The 21156-nt window shown below is 36.7% G+C and overlaps 1 protein-coding gene across 1 annotated transcript in view; it reads right to left on the reverse strand.

The window, feature by feature from the left end:
* Nucleotides 1–21156, reverse strand: part of SYDE2 (synapse defective Rho GTPase homolog 2) — a 98103-nt gene that overhangs the window by 50174 nt on the left and 26773 nt on the right. The window contains 2 exon segments of the mRNA XM_020988734.2: nucleotides 3923–4380; nucleotides 4383–5024. Of these exon segments, the coding sequence (XP_020844393.1) occupies nucleotides 3923–4380; nucleotides 4383–5024 (1100 nt within the window).

A 21156-nucleotide genomic window follows, 5' to 3' on the forward strand; every position in this document is an offset into this window, starting at 1 on the left:
GCAAGTCACTTAACCCCAATTGCCCAAAAATAAAAATTTTTTTAAAAATCATACTTAAAAAAAAAAAGACTATGTGATAGACAAGGCAAGAAGTAACAGTGATAAATATACTGGTGACAACTCTCATTTATGTAGTGCTTGGAGGTTTAAAAAGGTTTCCTGAAAACAGCCATACACAGTACCAGCGTTATCCTCCTCAGCTTCCAAAAGACAAAAGGGAGGTCCCCACAAGGCAGACTGCTCGCCTAGGTTACACAGCTGGTGTGGTGGAAGCTGGGTCTTGGATCTAGGTCTCTCGTTTCCAAGTCTACTGTTGTTTCAACCATGCTATATTGCCTTCTCAATCAAAAAATTAATAAGTGCAGAAGACTAGGTAAAACTTTTTTTTAACTGCCAATGAGAAATAAAATGCTTAAGATGGGTAAAAACCATGTTATTACATTGAAATGTTGTAAATTTTGTAAGTAACTCTTATTAGAAATGTAAACTTCAGGAAATCACAGGCAAATTGATCACATGAGAATTGTTCTAAGTGATTGTCTCCGGGTGAACTGATCACTAGACAAATCAAATTTATTGTGACATACAGCTATTTCACATATTGGATAATAAACTTATGACATTCATTACTTCAAGATATGGTAAAGCTTGAAAATACAGATTCAAAAAGGATAAATAATAAATTAATGGATAACAGATCCATGACAAGTTATGGAGGGAAAATAATTACATTTGCAAATACCCCTAGTATGCTGACCAAGGACACCATTCCTTCCTACAATACCTCTCCTGGGCACTTTTTCAAAGTCTGAATGGGCCATGAATCTCATGCAGTATGGCTATTTTTTCTACTTAGTTTCAGAGCTTTTGCAAAGAACCTAAAATAAAACAGGCCAATGTAAAAAAACAAAAAAAAACTGTTTTGGTCTGTGTATTTAACAGGATCTGATGTGCTTAGCCAAAGAACTGGAATAGTTACAAAGATTAACCAAATTTTTGGTAGAAAGCCAATCTGTAATGTTCAAGCATAGTAAATGAGCACTCTCAATATGTGAAAGGACGTCTAATTCAGGAACGTACATTTCTAACTGCAAAATTATGAAAGCTAATTTTAGTTTGTCAGACATTTAACCAAAAATGCTAACCCCCTAGACCTAGGAGTAAAAAATACCACTATAATTCCCAGAAAGAAGGGACAATCTGCATTAAATAATGCAGAGTAAAGAAAGCAGAACCAAAAGAGCAGTATAAACAGCCACAACTGCAAATAAAGTCAATGTTGAGGCAACAAAACTCTGGCCAAATACAATAGTCAATATTAGTACCATACTGTCCAAGGTAAAGGATACATCCCACTTTTCTGTTAATAATCAGTAAAACTAACTGAGGGAGGGAAGAAAAGGTGTTTGGGGTCCGTTGTATCTTAACAAAATGTATTAATTTTTAAATTTGAAAAATTCAAGAAAAAAATAACAATTTAAAATCATGACCAATGGAGTATTAAAGAGTATTTCCCTGAATATGGTAGAAATCTAAATTATATCATTCAATGAATCAAGTTTATTTATGAGTTACTAAAGGATTCATGGGGGAAAAAAATTCATTCCAAATATCAAGAAGCAATTCCTGTTCTATAAAGTATATGCCCAATTATATTCTCTTCGCACTTGACATCAGTTTGCAATAGATATATCAGAATACTTCAGAAAATAGGATGACAAAAAAATAGTGATACTTTGTTTTTTACTTTAACAATTTGTTTTTTACTTTAACAATTTATGGAAATAATTATTTTTAGTTAACTGACAAATATAATGCATGTCTGATAAATGAACTGGTTTTCTACTGGCTAAGCAAAGTAAAGAAAGAAAAGGCAGAAAAGAAAAATTGCTTCTTTGATTTCACAATAAGCTTAATTTGGAAGCAAAAGCACAGTTCAGACATAAGAATTTTTTACACCAATTTTCTTATCATTTAACCCCTCTAAGAAGAGCAGGTCTACATAAAAGATTGTTTTTGTCTGTGTATCTCCAAGGCTTAGTCAAGAAAAAAAAAACAGTTACAAAAGTAAAACAACTGTTTAGTAGGAGGCCAATCTACCCAACACAAGCCTAATCCATGCACAACACTTCTACCACGTGCCCAAAGGGTTTTCCCCTAGACTGTTTCATCTTTGACTTTCTATCCTGAGCATCTACCACAGTGTTGCCACATATATGTGGTGCTTAATAAAAGCTGACTGATTAAAGCCGCTTCTGTTTCATACACTGTGGACTGACATTAGAACGGGGAAAACTACAAAGCACCCTAGAGTTGGAAGAAGCTCAAAAAGATCAGCTGATCCAAAACTCAACCTTCAGACAGGGTATTATAATCCCCATTTTATACAGATGAGCAATTGAAGTTAAATAACATCCCTAAGTTCACAAGGTAGCAGTTAGTGATAGTGATGGGGCTGCTAGAGTGCTGAGCCTGAAGTCAGGAAGACTTGGGTTCAATTCTGGTCTCAGGCACTTACTAAGCTATGTGACCCTGGGCAAGTCACTTAATCTCTGTCTGCCTCTGTTTCCTCATCTGTAAAACGTGGATAATAAAAGCACCTGCGTCCTAGGATTTTTGTGACGATCAAATGAGATATTTGTAAAGCACTTAAAACACAGTGCCTGGACGTAGCAGGCGCTATATAACTGATAAGGATGAGGACAGAGAAGAAACTAGAACCCATGCCTTCTCCCTGAAATCAAACAGATATCCTGATATCAAATACTGCCTTCATGGATTGCATATTAACTTCTGAACTTTAAAGTCCTTATTATATGTAATGAGTTTAAAAGTCTCAAATTTTCAAGTAAATTTTCTACATAACTTAAGTTGACTACTTTGAAAGTATTTTGAGGACATAATGTGTACCTTCAGCGTCCTGCCTATAACTTCTTTCATTACAGCATTAGGAACACAGGGATAACGCCTTGTATTAGAATAAATTTGGCACCAGAGGACCTGGAACTGAATTCTACATCTCAGCTTCTTACCACCTGTGTAACAATAGGCAAATTTCTTACTTTCTCCAGCCCTTGATTTTCTCATCTGTACAATGACGGGGAGGCTAGATTGGATCATCTATAATGTACAATGCAGTGCTAACTCCTGTGATCTTGTGAAAATGTTGTTGTAAATTTCAAAATTATCTTAATAAAAATATTTAAACATGATCATTTGTTATTCTTAGTATTATTTTAAGATTTATCACCTACATCAACGAATGAACAAAAATTGCACTATAGGTAATGTTTCAGCATAATGCCATCCATGTTACCAGATTTTTAAAGAAAACCTGTTCTTCATTCCTACCCCTTAGTATACCATTAACATTTTTTTAACCTTCTAAATGTATGTGAGATTTAATCATAATAACTTTCACCATCTCCTCAGCATCATATATCTAAGAACCAGTGATGGGTATAGTCTCCTGATCTAGGGGAAAAATATTTTAAAAGCATGGATAACTGTACTCATTAAGAGTAGTTTTTTTTGTCTAAACAAGGAATAATAAAGACAAACCTGATTCTGAGTATCTTCTTCATACCCTATCAGTTATGAATTCTCAGAGTTATGCTGTGGTGAGGATATCCTGAGAGACAGGTAAACAGTGTGATGGTAATGTTTGCTCAAGAGAATGTATCTCGGAAACTCCTGCTTAACAGTAAATGTGGAACCCATTAATTACTATCAATTATTTATTGTCCAAAACATGAATTGTATTACAAATGGCAACTGAATAATGTAAGCAAATAAAGAATAATAAAGAAATAGATTTCTACTATCCTTCACCTAAATTCACCCTTCAAAACATGTTCCTTAAAATTTCCTTAGCCACAGAATAATCAAAGGCATTTAAAACAAAATACAGAAAGATCAATACCTGACAGCCTCTCTTTTCGATTTCCATAATACATTTCTGCATCAATAGTGGCACCATCAATCCTACATTTTCCTTCTCCACAACTTTTTGAACATCCACCCCAAATATTACTGGTTCACGATTTGCATCTAGGCCTGGAAGAGAATTCTCCCACTGTTCCATAAGAGTCACTTTCACATAAATCAGTCCTCTGGGCTCCAGTTTGACAGCCAACTGGTGTGTCTTTGTCACTCTGAACAAGGAGGGGAGAACAACGGTCCCATAACAACAGACACGATTTTTCCTCGGCATTGGTTCCCAACTGAAGACTACTAACTTTAAGTGCTGAGCATTTTCAATTTCTATGTTGAAGGTGTGATCCATATCTAAAAAGGTTGTTCGGCATGTAAGCAATGCTGTTCTTGCTTTGTTAACTGAGTCTACCTGAATTGCACAAAAGACATCTTTCGAATCCATCCTGGTGGTTTCAAGTCCTCTGCTCCATAGAAATGCACGCTCATGAGTCCAGAGAGATACTGTGAACACTTGGGTTGATCAGAAAAGCTGTAATGTCTAAAAGCATCAATGTCTATTTCAGTTTTGTTACTACTATTTGGAAATATTTCCTTTCCTCTCAAATGTTTGTTTTCAGATCCATGTTTGTCTGATTTAATTACAAGCTCAGGTGAATCTCCATCACTGAGATAACCACCTTTGCAAGTAGATTTAGAACTTGTAGAAGTCTCCTTTGGAAAGCTATGCTGAGAAGAGACACTGCTGTCTAAGTGGTATCGGCTTATCACGTTTCTCTGAGCAGCTGGGGTGGTATTCCCAGAAGGTAAAGTGACTGTGTGGCTCCTGCCCTGACAGTTACATTTAGACAAGGAGGAGGGGCTGTGGGAACTGTGTATATGGCTCAAGGTTCCTTTGACACTTAGCTTTCGGCTGAGTTCAGGTAATTTTTTCATTTTCATGGAAAGTTTCCTTACAGTTTTCGGAGATTTGATTTTATCTGGAAAAGACCAATTGATTGAGCCACCTTTTTTCACAGGGTTAGGACTTGGAGGAGATGAGTCAGTTGTACTTAATTCAGCCTTACTTGTAGCAACTGGGATGCCAGGACCTTTAAAAGCAAAAGTAAAAAGTGTATTAGCAATTCTTTGTTTTAATAACTACTTCAGCTTACCATCCCAAACCACACACGTAGCCTCTCTCACAACAATGGGAGTTGTTGCTTTGTCATATCCTGACAAAAATGAATGATTCAGACCCACCATTATCAATTTTCAGGAAGCGATACATATTAAATGGCTTTACAGAAGGATAGCAAATTAATAAGAAATATTCTAGTGTTTTCCCTCACCAATTTATCACCATATGGTCTTTACCAACATCTCCCCTTTCCCTTACCTCCTCGCCAACTTTCAGTTTCCTTTTATGTATTGTCTTCTCCCCAGAGTGTAAGCTCCATGAAGACAGGGACTGTCTTCCCTTTTGTTTCTATTTGTATTTCAAGCCCTGTTAGTACATGGCCTGGCACATACTAAGTGCTTATTAAATGCTTGTTTACTTGCTTTGACTCATGGATAACCAAAGAAGATGAGGTAGGGGGAGGCTATTTTTAAAAAAAAAACCGTTTAGCTTAGAATTCCATTGCTAGTACTTAGGTTGTTTCTTCTCTATCTTCTGAAAATGAATCAATCGACACTTAACAGACCTATCAGGTTCACGTCAAAGTGCTGTCAACAAGATAGAAACCAAATAAGAGACACTTTTTTGTGGCTGTTTTTTGTCTTTTGTCTTTTTTGTTTGCTCCATGGAATAGCAAGAAATACAACGAAAGGACTCAATTTAATCAAGAATGCAAAAATTCAACACTGGCAACATTAATAGATTAGAGTTTTAATAATTGTGAGCTCCTGTTTTCTTCTTTACGACATATGTATTCCTTTCTCTGACAATCCTCCATCACTCTAAAGATTTAAAGCAGGGATATTCTCTGTGAGTTTAAATATAGCTAGGCTGCACACAAACATGCTGAATTTTATTCCCATTTCCAGTTAAGACAGCAAAGTGCTTTTGACTAGTAAAGAGTTAGATGAAAGTTACATTTAGCCAAAAAACTTAAATTCTCTAACCAAAGGTTTAGATTAAAAGCAACATTCCGTGGCTGAACTCTGAGTTTTTATGTTTAAACATTTATGACTTCAAAGTAACAGTTTAGATCAAAAATTAAAACTATTTCAAAAATCTCATAATAAATAGAAATATTTTCTTAAATGAAATATTAATTTAAGGTGAGAAGTATTATATATTCTAACAATATCACAAGTATTTCATTATCAGTCTAAACATCTAACAAGCTTTACTTCTACTTTCATAGATAAAGCAAGAAAAAAATTATTTTTAAGTATCAATAATTTCCAAAGAATCTCTTTTCTGATTTCCTTATTTTATCCAATTAATGTGTCCCATTGAAAATGAAATTGGGTTTTGTTGTTGTTGTTGTTTTACAGAGAGCGATTCTGAGTGTGTCTGCTGTGTTTTTTTGGCAAGAAATGTTGTATTTGATAAAATTGGACAAAGCAATCCTTTGTACCGCAAACCACAGCACAATCCCACTGGTGGGTTCGTCTAAAACATTCTATAATAATCAGGTCCATGTTTCACAGCCCCTTTCTTGTCATGACTTAAAAAAGTGACAATATTGCACTTCCTTCAGTTTGACTGTGATTTGTAAAAACTTTTGACAGTTACCATTCAATTAATATGAAACATGGGGCTAATTTAACATGCCCAGCAGTTTGGAAATCAACAATAAAATTAAGCCATGTATTGCAATAAAAACAGAGACTGACGCTTTAGAAAATTCAATAAATAATTTTATCCAGCAGATCCAAATCTTTAGTTAATATATCAAATTAACTTTCTTATTGTCTGATCTGAACATTCATCCTCTCTTCTCTGCTCATTCCTTGAGAGCTTCCTACCAAAGTGCATAAAGTACAAAGTGCTTCCTACCAAAGTGCATAAAGTACAAAGCTTCCTGTTCCCAATAAAAAAAAAAAACCATAGTGATGCTAGGTAAGTAAACCATCTTTAAATACTTCATTTGGGTTTTTTAGGATCATATCTTTATGCTTTAAAAATATATTTCTGGGAAGGATGGCAGAAAAAAAGGTATATAGATAGCTATTCCATTTTTACAGGGTTTTTTTGGTTCTTTTTTTAGATGTCTAGCAGTATTTACTAGTCTACAATTACTGTCTGGCACACTAAATTACAAAACTCAGATCTTACTTTAAAAGAAATCAAATATCTCAAATCATGCTTCTCTTCATTTCACACATAACACAGCTTTAGCTTTTATGAAGCTATATGGCTATGATTGAATCTCATAATTAATGTACAGTGTATTAGAAGGAACACTATACACTAAACCAGAAGGTCTAATTTTGAATTTTCTGTCAACTACTGACTAGCTGTAACTTTCAACAAGTCACTTAACCTACGTAAAAGCTTTAGCTTCCTCATTTGTGAAAAGAAGCACTTTGCAAAGACCTTTCCAAATATTATCTCATTACAGCCTCACAATAACTCAGTGAAGTAAATACTATTATTATCCCCATTTTAAAAATGAGGAAACTGAGATGGACAAGTTAACTAACTTGCCTAGAGTCATACAGCTAATGTCTGAGGCCACATTTGAACTCAGGTCTTCCTGATTCCAAGCCCAGCACTCTTTCCATTGTACCACCTACTCCTGCGCTCAGCAGTTGTAAATGTTAACTGAGATAATGCCAGCAAAGTTATTTATTTGTGTTACTATCGAATATAGAGAAGGCTGTCTTTGGAGTAAAAAAGACCTAGGATCAAGTCTTGCATCAGACAAGAGCTGGCTGGGTAACCTCTCAGCTTGTCAGGCTACTCTAAGACTAAAGGTTTTTGGTGAATAAATATCTTCATCAATACAGGGAGTGAGTTTTCTCATAGATGAAAACACAAAAGGTGCCAGTAAAACTGACAAGGGATCACAAAAAATTACCTTGATCAAATCATTTTGTAATTTTAAAGCAAGTATGGATGCTTGACAAATAGTCGTGACAGATTCTGAACTAGAACAAAGGCGGGGTTCAGAAAGGTTCTAGACTTTTTTCTGCCCCAGACTCAGTTAAAACCCCTAATGTTAGAAGCTAATCTCAATCACAACTGGGTTTAACCCATTAATCTCAAAATATTTAAAAGCAAAAAGGCTATTCTGAAGTAAAACTAATAAACTGATTAAATGAAAGGTATGAAAAAAATTCATGACCCAAAAAACACATAATGTCTCTTCAACTGGTTCTATGACAAAGTGATGTTTACTTTACAGTCTGTTATGGTTGTTTCTAGACTCTTACATTCCTACTTGATAATATCAAGTACCCTGCAAGCATTTGGTTCAGGATAAAGCTTACTATTCAGCTACAATGTTATCCAAAAACATTACCATCAAAAGTTTTGGGGCTTTTTATTAAGTTCCTATCTTCTTTTATGGCACTGCAATGGATGTCATCCTAAAAGACAGATCTTGACCTTGAAGAATTTATAATTAGTTTTTTGTTGTTGTTTTTTGTCTGGACCTGTGTTTTCACAGGCACAGGGAGCTCTCTGTGTGGACATTTCCTCCACTTAATTTCGTAGTCTTAGAAAGAGCTGCTCAGGGACACTGCAAGTCTATGTGCCTACCTGGCTTATGGTCATATAGCCAACATATATGTGACAAGGGCAGAACCTGAACTCAGGTGTTCCAGACTGAATCCATTGTACCATAATGCCTCTTGGTAGTAGACTTAAAAACACAGTTCTAAATTTTGTTATACATAAAAACTGTTATGTTATAAAAATACATATAGATAATTCCAGTTAACAACATATTCACCTACCACAAACCTGTCTTCAAATTCTCCAGGGCCCAGACCCTGTCCTCCATGCTCCTAGTCTGTTCCTTCTCTCTATACTCATCGCCTACACATAATTGATGACCTGGCATTACATATTCCTGGAAAGTTAAACCTATTCATAAAATTCTATGCGCTCCCCTCTAACCTCCTCTTTAGCAAAATCCTTTTCCTGACTGAAGACTCTTTTTGCCTATGTTCCTATAAAAAGGTGCTTTACTTCTAATACCTAAGGAGGATATTGATTAACTGGAGATACTGTTAAGGGAGGCCAGTCCCAAAAGGTGATGTCACATGAGGATTGCTTATCATCGGGGTGCATGTTCACACATGGTGCTGAACAAAGGTGGAGAAAAATCACACAACCATTCTGACTGGGAACACCTTCAAGATCCTCCCTGCTGCTGTCTGGGCAATCCTACTACATCTCCCTTGACAATTCACTCTCCCACTCTCCACAACGGCTCTTCCAAACTTTTACATCCCTCCTCAAACATCCCACAGCTCTCCCTCTCTCCAATCTCTCAGCTGAGAACCTGGCCTTGTGTTTTTTATTCTTTTAACAGAAAAAAAATTACAGAAAAATGTAAGAACATTCACCATGAACTCCCTCTTCCTCATCTCCTATCACTCAGACACCTTCTGTCACTTTCTCCTCCTTCTCCCCTATCTCACATGATGAAGTAATTTTACTCCTTACCAAGGCTAATCCTGCTACTTGTTCAAATTATCTCATTCCATCCTGTCCTCCTCCAACGAATGCCCCCTCAGTCATTTACATTCTTTGACTTCTTTTTCAATCTCTCCCTCTCTACTGGCTCATTCCCTAGTGCATACAAACATGCCCAAGTCTCTCAATCTAGAAAAAAATCTCACTTTATCTTTCCATCCCTGCTAACTATCATCTGATTTCTCTTCTGCCCTTTGTAGCTAAATTGTCCATAAGGCTGTCTACAATAGGTGCCTCTACTTTCTCTCTTCTCATTCTTTTCTTAAACCCTTCCAATTCAGCTTCTGACCTCGTCATTCCACCAAAACCGCTCTCTCCAAGTTACAAATGATAACTCAGTTGCCAAGTCCAATGGCCTTTTCTCAATTCTCATTCCCCTTGACCTCTCTGCAGCCTCTGACACTATTGATCACTCTCACATCCTTGATACTCTCTTTTCTCTGGGTTTTCAGGGCATTACTCTCTCCTGGTTGTCTTCCTACCTATCTGACCACCCTTCCTCTGTATCCTTTGCTGGATCCTTATGCAGATCCCACCTTCTAACTATACAGGTCCCTCAGGTTCCGTCCTGGGCCCTCTTCTCTTCTCCCTCTGTACTATTTCACTTGGTGATCTCACCAGCTCCCCTGGATTTAATTGCCATCTTTATGTTGATGATTCTCAAATTTACATTTACTGCCCAATCTCTCTGCTGACCTCCCATCTCTCATCTCCAACTGCCTTTCAGAAATCTTAAAACGGATGTCCAGTAGACATCAAAACTTACTATGTCCAAAACAGAACTTATTATCTTTTCTCCCAGACTCTCCCTCTCTCCTACCTTCCCTATTACTATAGAAGGCAACATCATCTTCCCAGTCCTTCAGGTTTGCAAGGTAGGAGCCATCCTGGATCCCTCACTATCTCTCATCCTCCATATCTCAGCTGTGGCCAAGGGCTGTCACTTTCACTGTTGCAACATCTTTCAAATACCCTCCCTTCTCCCATCTGAAATGGCCACCCCGCCCCATGCAAGATCTTATCATCTCATGATTGGACTACTGCAGTAGTCTGCTGGTGAGCCTGCCTGCCTCAAACCTCCCCCCATTCCAATCCATCCTCCATTAAACCACCAAAATGACTTTCCTAAAATATGGGTCTGATTATACTATACACACACAGAGTCATTAAACTCCAGGGGCTTCCTATTGTCTCTAGGAGCCAATAAAAATGTGTTGTTTGGCATTCAAAGCACTTCGTAACCTAACTCTCCTACCTTCCCAGTCTTCTTTATACCTCACTCTCCCACACATATTCTCTGATCCAGGGACAGTGGTCTCCTGGCTATTCCACAAACAAGACACATCTCTTGCATTCTTTCTGTCTGTTCTCTGTGTCTGGAACACTCTCCTTCCTTAATTCCAACTACTGACCTCCCTGGCTTCCTTTAATCCCCAATTAATATCTCATCATCTACAGGAAGCCTTCCCTAACTCCTCTGAATTCCAGTGCTTTCCTTTCCTTCTTTTGTTTCCTATTTTATCTAACTTACTTTGTGTGTGTATTCATACACACACACACACACACACACACACACACACACACACACACACACACGTGTCTGTTGTGTGTGTATATTTATATATACAAACATATATATACACATATGTATATTAATATTTTGCATACTGTCTCCCCTATTAGATTGTAAGCTACTTAAGGACAAGGACTGTGTTTTGCCTTTTTGTATTCGCAATGCTTAGCACAGTGCCTGGCATACAGTAGGCACTTAATAAACTGAATTAACACTTAACAAATTATGGAATTGAATGTTTCGCCTGGAGAAGAAAATACCAAGGAGGATGGGACAGCAGTCTTGACGGGTGTGATGAGCTGTCATACAGAGGAAGGACCAGACAGCTTCTGTTTGGTCCCTAAGGAAGGAATCTGCAGAGAAGCCAATTCAGACTTGGTTTCAGGAAAACCTTCCCAATGTCCAAAAGCAGAGTGAGAGATCTAAATAACAGATGGGTTTCTCCCCTCCGGAGGTCTTCACACAGAAGTAGATGGACAACCACTTGTGAGCCATGTTATATTGAGGACTCCTTTAGTGTCTGAGTTGACAGTAAATGGACTCAGATTCTAGGATTCGCCCTCCATAATATCAGCCCCTCCCTGTACTCTGGAACCCAACTTGTACTTCCTTCTATCCTCACTCTTACTAACTTAACAACTCCAATTTCTTAATATCCATTAGTTCTTTTTTTAGATTTAAAAAAAGGTACAACGATCTCTAATTAAAAACATATGCCTTTCACTCAAATCCACCTGACTGTGATATCCATGTATTATTATTCTTTTTCTCCACTGCCTTTTAGAGCTAAACTTCTAAAGTAAGGAGCCTCAACACAACAGTTCTGAAGGTTGTAGATGACTTCCAACTTGACAAATCCAATGGACCTTTCTCAGGCCAGCCCCTTCCCCATCACTTAACATGAATGAGCAATCAATCCTTCTTGAAACTCTCTCCTCTGTTAGCTACTATGACTCTATGCTCTCCTACGTCAGATATCTGAATACAATAATGGCCTCCCTTCTCCAAACTAAACATCCCCAGTTTCTTCAACCAATCCTCATAAATATAGTCTCCATTTCTTCTATGCTCCCTAGACCTTGCTTCAGCTCCAGTCCCAGATTACTGGGGTCTTGATTCACCCCAATCTCAGCCCTCTAGCTCCCATCCTGGGGCCTTATGCTCCTTACTGGTGAAAGGTCTTCATACCTAGGTGTCCCCAGGTCCAACACAATGTACTCTGACCATCTTCCTTCCATGTTGCTTCTCCCAAACACTCCACACTCCTCTTCTTCTGGGAATAAAAATCAACCATTCCTAAAAAGGAGTGTCAATTAATTGCCCAATAAATCCACTCACCATCCCTATGATTTCCCAGACCAAAATACCCTTCTGGCCATACTCCAAAAATTTATTGTCTTCCCTAGGATATACAAGCTCCTTCAGGGCAGAGACTGCCTTGTTGAATTTCTAACCCCAGCACCTAGCGCACAGCCTGGCGTACATTAAGTGCTGAATAAATGCTTTTCCCTTCCTTCCTTCCCAAAATGTTATACCTGGAACTGAACACAATCCTCTAGATGTGATCTGACTAATGTAGGATACTCACCAAAACAAAACTATCACCTCCCTCATTCTGGATGGACATTATATCTCAACTTACCTAAGGCCACATTAGCTTCTTTGTCTGCCAAGTTATAGATATGACCCACAGTAAGCTTTCAAGTCATGAAAATCTTCAGATTTTTCCATACTAACTGGTGTCTACCTATAATTCCCCCATCCTATATTAGTACAATTGATTTTTTTTAAAACCCAAGTGTAGTATTCTCATTTATCTCTGTAAGATTTCCTTTAAATAGACCTATTATTCATGCCTGTCATAATTTTGTACTTTATCTCTATTCAAAAGCCTATTTGAAGCCATGATCAAAACTCCAACTCTAATTTTATGATGCTATCTTTTTAATCAACTGCTCAGTACCCAAAATAAATTTTGTCCTCATATATCCTGATTTTTCTTCTACGGCATGTTAATGTCTTCTCTGCCCTAAACCATGAACATTAATCAAGAGGAATGCAACATTTACCTAGTTTATTACGGTTCATAAAGCACTTTCTTCACAATAACCTTATGAGATAAGAGAGTTCAAAAATTATTGCTCTCTCTGAAAGATAAAGGAATGGAGGCTCAGAGAGATTAAATGGCCACTTCCACATAGCTAGTAATTGTTACAGCTGGAACTTGAACCCAGGTCTCCTGATCCTAATTCAGCCAGATTCATGCATGTGCTACGCTATCATGCTTTTTGTTGTTACTGTTCTCTGGTTCTTTTATCATGTTATCAACAGAAGGTCATGCTTCAGGTAAAATCCAGTTTGGATACCTTTTAATGTTCTTCCCAGCCTGATGATTCTATGAAAATGTAGTTTCATGTAATGTAACATGGTGTAATGCAGTGTGGTGTCTAGTAAGAGAACAGAAAGGGGCAGAGAGCAATTTACCTATGGATATCTGGAGACCTGATTTCAAAGCTACTCTCTGGCTTAAATCATTTGTGTGTCCTTGGGCAAGTCACTAAACCACTCTAGGATTCATTTTTGTCATTTGTAAAGTGAAGGGTAGACTAAATGGCCTCTACAAGCCTTTCTAGCTCTAAGTTTGATGATCAGATATGTATATTCAGGAATACATTATGAATTCTAGAGGGCAATGGTCACATTTCTTGTCTTTTGTAAAAGCCCAGTGACTAGTCTTGTGCAGACATAGACAGATAATAAAAGTATTGCCGAATGTTTTAGTGACTGAGTAATACTTCAGCAAATATCCTTTTGATTGTTCTATTCATATAACATTATGGTATGGTAACAACCAGATATGTGCCCTTCAAAGTGACCAATAATCCTTCCAAGTTAAATTCAGAACCATAACTTCCTCACTCAAAACTCACCTTAAATGTAGACACAATAAATTTTAGGATGGTACAAAATAATCCATGAGTTATTTTAAAAGGAAATCCCTACTATTCTCATACTTTTAAAAGCTGTTTTCTAATTCAAAATGAACAAACGTTTTACGAATTTGGAATAAACTGTTCACCTTTAATAAATAACAAACCTTCATGAAATGTGGACTAAATTGGCACATAAATCTTTATTATTTTACCACTATTAAATATGTATGTACCAAACTAAAGAACCAATTTCATGAAAAGCTGGTTCAGAGTGAGAACAATCCTGTTAAGTATACTGGCTTCTCTAAATACATTAAGATTTTAATCATTCATAGGCAGATTATGTACTTTATAGATTACCCATGGTAAATTTTTAAACTTGGGCTGGCTTCCTGCTGCTACCCTAATATGCTCCTGACCTACCACACCCCCCATAATTCAATCACTCTGTATTCAGGAAAAACAAGCTGATTTTAACATAAACTTTTGAAACAAAGTTATAAAGACGAATATTTTTAGTTTCGAATGCTAAATGATAGGACTTGAGAAAAAGCAAAATATATGAAGCTAAACTACATTATGACAAATAAGTGTTTAATGAGGTTTTTATGTCCTAATCTTGTCTTAACCAATTAAACAAGCTCTTATGGAGTGCCTACCGTGGGTCAGAACCCTGGGCTAAGTACAGTGGTTAACAAAGACAAAAACAAAGCAGTCCTTGCTTGGAAAGGATGGTTGAACACATGGGGGTTTTTTTGTTTGTTTTGTTTTTTAAGAATCATAACAATTATTTTCATATTAAACCTATTTACAACATTAGTCATGTTGTAAAGAAGAATTAGAACCAATGGGAGAAACCACAAAAAAGAAGAAACAAAAAAAAAAAGGACAGCAAATAACATGCTCCAATCTGCATTCACAGACTCCATAGTTCTTTTTCTGGATGTGGACAGCATTTTTGATCATGAGTCTGTTGGAGTTGTCTTAGATCCTGTATTGCTGAAAAGTACTAAGTCTATCAAGTTAGTCATCGAATAATATTGCTGTTACTGTGTGCAATGTTCTCCTGGTTTTGCTTACTTCACTCAGCATCAGTTCATAGAAGTGTTTTCAGGTTTTTCTGAAGTCTACCTGCTCATCATTTCTTATAGCACAATATTATCCCATTACATTCATATACCACAACTTGTTCAGCCATTTCCCAACTGATGGGCACCCCCTCAATTTCCAATTCTCTGCCACTTCAGAAAGAGCTGCTATAAATATTTTTGTACATGTGGGTCCTTTTCCATTTGTATGATATTTTTGGGATACAGACCTAGAAGTGGTATTGCTGGGTCAAAGGGTATACACAATTTTATAGCCCTTTGGGCATAGTTCCAAACTGCTCTCCAGAATGGTTAGATCAGTTCACAACTCCACCAACAATGCATTAGTGTTCCAATTTTCCCACATCTTCTCCAGCATTTATCATTTTCCTGTTTTGTCATGTTAGACAATCTGATAGGTGTGATGTGGTACCTCAAAAGTTGTTTTGATTTTCATTTCTCTAATTAATAGTGATTTAGAGCATTTTTTTCATGACTATAGATAGTTTTAATTTCTTCCTCTGAAAACTGTCTGTTCATATCCTTTGACCATTTATCAACTGGGGAATGACTTGTATTCTTATAAATTTGACTCAGTTTTCCATCTATTTTAGAAATGAGGCCTTTATCAGAGACATTGGTTGTAAAAATTCTTTCCCAGTTTTCTGCTTCCCTCCTAATCTTGGCTGCATTGGCTTTATTTGTGCAAAAATTTTCCAATTTAATGTACTCAAAATTATCCATTTTGCATTTCATAATGTTCTCTATTTCTTATTTAGTTATAAATTCTTCCCTTCTCCATAAATCTGACAGGTAAACTATCCCATGCTCTCCCAGTTTGCTTATAGTATCAGCCTTTGCATCTAAATCGTGTACCCATTTTGACTTTATTTTGGCATATGGCGTAAGATGTTGCTCTAAGCCTAGTGTCTGCCATACTATTTTCCAGTTTTCCCAGCAGTTTTTGTCAAATAGTGAGTTCTTATCCCAGAAGCTGGAGTCTCTGGGTTTATCAAACAGTAGATTACTATAGTCATTGACTACTGTGTCTTGTGTACCTAACCTATTCCACTAATCCATCATTGCATTTTTTTGGCCAGCACCAAAGTTTTGATGATTGCTGCTTTATAATACAATTTAAGATCTGGTATGGCTAAGCCACTTTTCCTTGCATTTCTTTTCATTAATTCCCTTGATATTCTGGACCTTTTGTTCTTCCAGATGAATTTTGTTCTTATTTTTTCTAGCTCTATAAAATAATTTTTGGTAGTTTGACCGGTATGGCACTGAATAAGTAAATTAATTTAGGTCACGATGAACACATGTAAGTAATTGATATGTGCACAAAGTGAATACAAAGTAATTTGGGAAGCAGTACAGTAAAGTTAGAGGTAGGGCTCAATGAGGAATGGCTTCATGGAAAATATGGTGCTTGAGTGAATTCTGGGGAAAACCAAGGATTCTGAGAGATGAGATGGAGGCCAACAAGGAAGAAGCTTGCTCTAGGCACAGGGTGGGAGAAGGTTGTGAAGAAATTTAAATGGTACAGAGGAATTTATATATTCCCTAGAGGAATCCTGAGCCACTAGAATTTACTGTGTAGAAGAGTGATATGATCAGACCTGTACTTCAGGAAAATCACTTTCAAGCTATTTGGAGGACAAAATTGAATGGGGAGAAGTTTACTTATTTCCTTCCCTTATCTTGTTTATCAACAACCAGTCAGCCATTTTTGTTCGGTCATTTCCAGTTCAAAGGTTATTCTTCTTAGATGTGGAACATGGCACAGACTTGGTTGTTGTATTGCTCATTTTGTTCAAATGCTCCCCCTCTCCTCGCCCTTTGCTTCCACTTTTTTTTTTAATTAATTCTTTGGTACAAGGGACAGATGGCTCTCAGAGGAGGGATACATTTGGAAATTAAGGTGATGTAAAAACAAAATGTATGAGTAAAATGTATTCAAGAAAGAAGTACAGATCAGACTTAAATAATCAGAGCATATAAACTGTTTGTGGGTGGGCCAAGACAATACAATAAAAATGACAATTCTACCTAAATTAACATACTTATGTTTGATGCCATACCAACTAAATTACCAAAAAATTATTTTACTGAGCTAGAAAAAATAATAAAATTCATTTGGAAGAATAAAATATCAAGAATATAAAAGGAATTAATAGAAGGAAGTCTAGCAGTGCCAGATCTTAAACTGTATCATAAGGGGGTAATTATCAAAACTATCTGGTACTAGCTAAGGAATAGAATGGTGGATCAGTGGAATGGATTAGACATATAATATACAGTAGTACATGATTATAGTAACCTTTTGCTTGATAAATGTAAAGATTTAAGCTTTGGGGATAAGAATTCACTGTTTAGTAAAAATTGTTGAGAAAACTGGAAAGCAGATTGGCAGAAACTAGGTAGAGACAAGATTTTACACCATTTACCAAAGATAAGGTCAAAATGGATACATGACCCAAACATAAAAGTATATAAGCGAATTATAAGTAAATTAGAAGACCATGGAACATATTATCTATCAGATTTATGTATAGGAGAAGAATTTATGAATAAACAAGAATTAAAGAGCATTGGGAGATGTAAAATGAATAATTTTTATTACATTAAATTAAAAAGGTTTTGTAAAATAAAACCAATGTAGCCAAGATTACAAGGAAAGCAGAATATTGGGGGGAAAATTTATAAAAAGTTTCTCAAGTAAAGGCTTCATATCTCAAATACGTACAGAACTTCATTAAATTTATAAGAATATGAGTCATTCCTCAATTAATAAATGGTCAAAGGACATGAACAGGCAGTCTTTCAATAAAGAAATCAAAGCTATATGTAGTCATATAAAAATGCTCTAAATCATTATTGGTTAAAACAACTTTGAGATATCATCTCACACATATCAGATTGGCTAAAATGACAGAAGAGGTAAAATGACAAATTCTATAGGGGATGTGGAAAAATTGGGACACTAATACACTGTTGGTGGAACTGTGAACTGATCTAACCATTCTGGAGAGCAATCTAGAATTATGCTCAAAGAGTTATAAAACTATGACCCTTTGGCCCAGCAATACCACTCTTAAGTCTGTTTGCCAAAGTGATCATGAAAAAAGGGAAAAAACCTATATGTTCTAAAATATTTGTAGCAGCTCTCTTTGTGGTGGCAAAGAACTGGAAATTGAGGGGATGCCCATCAAGTGAGTAATGGCCGAATAAACTGCGGTATATGATAGCGATAGAATACTATTGTGCTATAAGAAATGATGAGCTGGTTGATTTTAGGAAAACATGGAAAGACTTGTATGAAATAATGAAGTGTGAAATGAGCAGAGAATGTTATATACAGTAACAGTAAAATTGTTCAAAGAGTAAATGTGGATGACTAAGCTATTCTGAGTTATATGAATATTCAAATCAACTACGAAGCCCTATGAAGTGCCATCCACCTCCAGAGAAAGAACTGATATATGGAATTATGTATTGAATAGTTTCACAAATTTATCTGTCAAATGTTGGCCTTTCTAGTGTGGTGTTGAGAGTGAGGGAAGGAAACAGCTTGGAACTCAAATGCAACAAAAAAATTTAAAAAGAGAGAGGAAGAGAGAGAAAAGGAGAAGCACTGTGATGTGGCAGAAAAAGTGCTGGACTCAGGAGAGGCCAGGGTTTGAATCCCATTTCTGGTGCTCATTAGCTGTGTAAGTGCTGTGAAACAATGTATTTGGAATCTGTTATCACAAACTGTAAACACCTAGAACATAGCTGCCACGCTGATGAAATGAGACCAACCTCATGCCCCGTCCTCACAATTTCCTGCACTTGACTTCTATGGCATCCACCTCCTCTCTACTTCAGTGTACCCTCAGGACAGTCACACTTTTGCCTTCAGCGTCACTCAAGAGGTTTCCACTTCCAAAGACTTTTTAATTCCCCAACAACAAGTTCCTACCATGTCGGTTTCTCAACTCCCTTACTCTCTTTCTACCTGCTCTTCAGGCTAAAGATCTTTGGCTGCTCTCCCCTACCAAACCTATCCTGACCTCAGTTTCCTCCCTTCCCAGTCTGAATTCTATGGTTGGACACTTTTCACTAAAGCTCTCTCCACTTCTGAATTCCTTATTCCCTTGATCTTTCCTGCCCTGCTAACCCTGAACTTAAAGGAATACCTACTATCCAGCCTGCTCTGCCCTCCCTCCCCTTCCCCACAAAACTTTGCTTCCTCACCATCCACTCACTCAATCTCTTGCTTATCTCTGGTCCCACCATTACTACTCTGAGAGCCCTGTGGAAACATTTGTAATTAAATCTAATGGACTCTTTCTGACCTTGACCTCTCAGTAGCATTTACGCAGTGAACCATACTCTTCCTCCTTCAGTATCTTTTCTTCCCTTATCTTGGTCACAGCTGTGTGTACTCAATAAGTATTTGTTAAGCACCTACTTATGCTTCACATCATGAGAGGTCTTGAAGACATAAACACACACAAAAAAGGACTTGACCAACAGAATAATATTTTTGTTTTAAGTTGGCCAACTTTGTCCAAAAGTTTAGACTTTTGTTCTAAGTCCGATTTAATGGACATTAAATTGTCCACTACTGTATGGATGTGGTTGCTATCTGTACCAGTGCAAGGAGTATACATGATGAAATCATGGATACCTGAAATATTGAAATGTTACAGTGAACTAAATCCTCATGATAATCTAGACTACATTCTTGTAGGTCAGCTCTTAGAACTTAGAGCTCAGCTAATCTTGGCAGGAGGCACACAGTCCAAATACCAATCCCATACTCAAAACCTTTTCAGCCTTTAGGCCTTATCAGACTTTGGACTCCAACAACACAACTTTTGGGAACTTCAAGTCACCTTCATTTAGTAGAGGAAGAGTTTAGGGAGGCCATTTTATATAATAACAAAAAGATCAATTATAACATGGTATTATAGTCTGTTTTATTTTCTACAAATGTTTTCTAGTATTACTTTTATACCCAGAGAAAAATATGAGTTGAAGAGGGGCACCAGGGTCTACAAATAGTTACCGCAGTCAGATGGCCTTTATAAATATATACTATGCAGAAAAAAAGGACTGATTTTTATACATAAATCTTCTAGGTGACACTTACAATAACTCTTAATAGCATTAGTTTCTGATTATTCATGAGAAACAGTTATGTAAATATGTAAATAATTAGCAAAATTTTTAAGAAAGATTTCTTGATACTTTAAATTTTATCCTCAAAAAAAACCCCACGTTTATACTGCTCTGTATGCATAAGAAAGGTAGGAAAAGAACAGGAAAATGTCGGTACATGACATCACTAACCTGCACTGATAGAGGGAATTCCCTAAATCGTTACCAATGAGCAAAGCATTTGTCCCTAATGTTCAAATAGTGAGTGTTTCTAGAAAAGGAATAGTTTACTTCTCTGGATTCTCTTGTTCCCTGTACCCCTCTTCCAGCTCTTTACAAATCCAAGCAGTCACCTCCCTGGCTTGTTGTGAGGATTAGATAAAATAATATTTATAAAGCATGTAGTACAGTGCCCAGTACATAGTAGGCACTACAGAAATACTAGCTCTTATTACTTCAATAATCACTTCTAATTTTGTCACTGTAGTCTACATTCATGGTTATAAGGAATCATTTCACTGACCATCAGGCTTATCAGAAATACAGCTTCCCAGGGTCATTATCGAGTTTTAAAGAAGAGAATTAAACTAAATAATAAATAACTTATTTATATGAAAAACAGACTTTTTTTCTTCTCTTCAACACGATATCATCCTCACAATTAAATCAAGGAATGTCATTATGCTGCTCTAGACTAACAGAAACAGGGGTCACTCAACTGTCCATAAGGATCCCTGCTGGTCACATACTAACTTAAAAATCCACATGTTTGGGGCAGCTAACACATAACACTCATTAGCTGTGTGACTCTGGGCATGTCACTTAACCCCAATAGCCTCACCA

Source organism: Phascolarctos cinereus, unplaced genomic scaffold (assembly GCF_003287225.1).
Source record: "Phascolarctos cinereus isolate Bilbo 61053 unplaced genomic scaffold, phaCin_HiC Scaffold_5;HRSCAF=322, whole genome shotgun sequence".
In the NCBI taxonomy this organism is placed as follows: Eukaryota; Metazoa; Chordata; class Mammalia; order Diprotodontia; family Phascolarctidae; genus Phascolarctos; species Phascolarctos cinereus.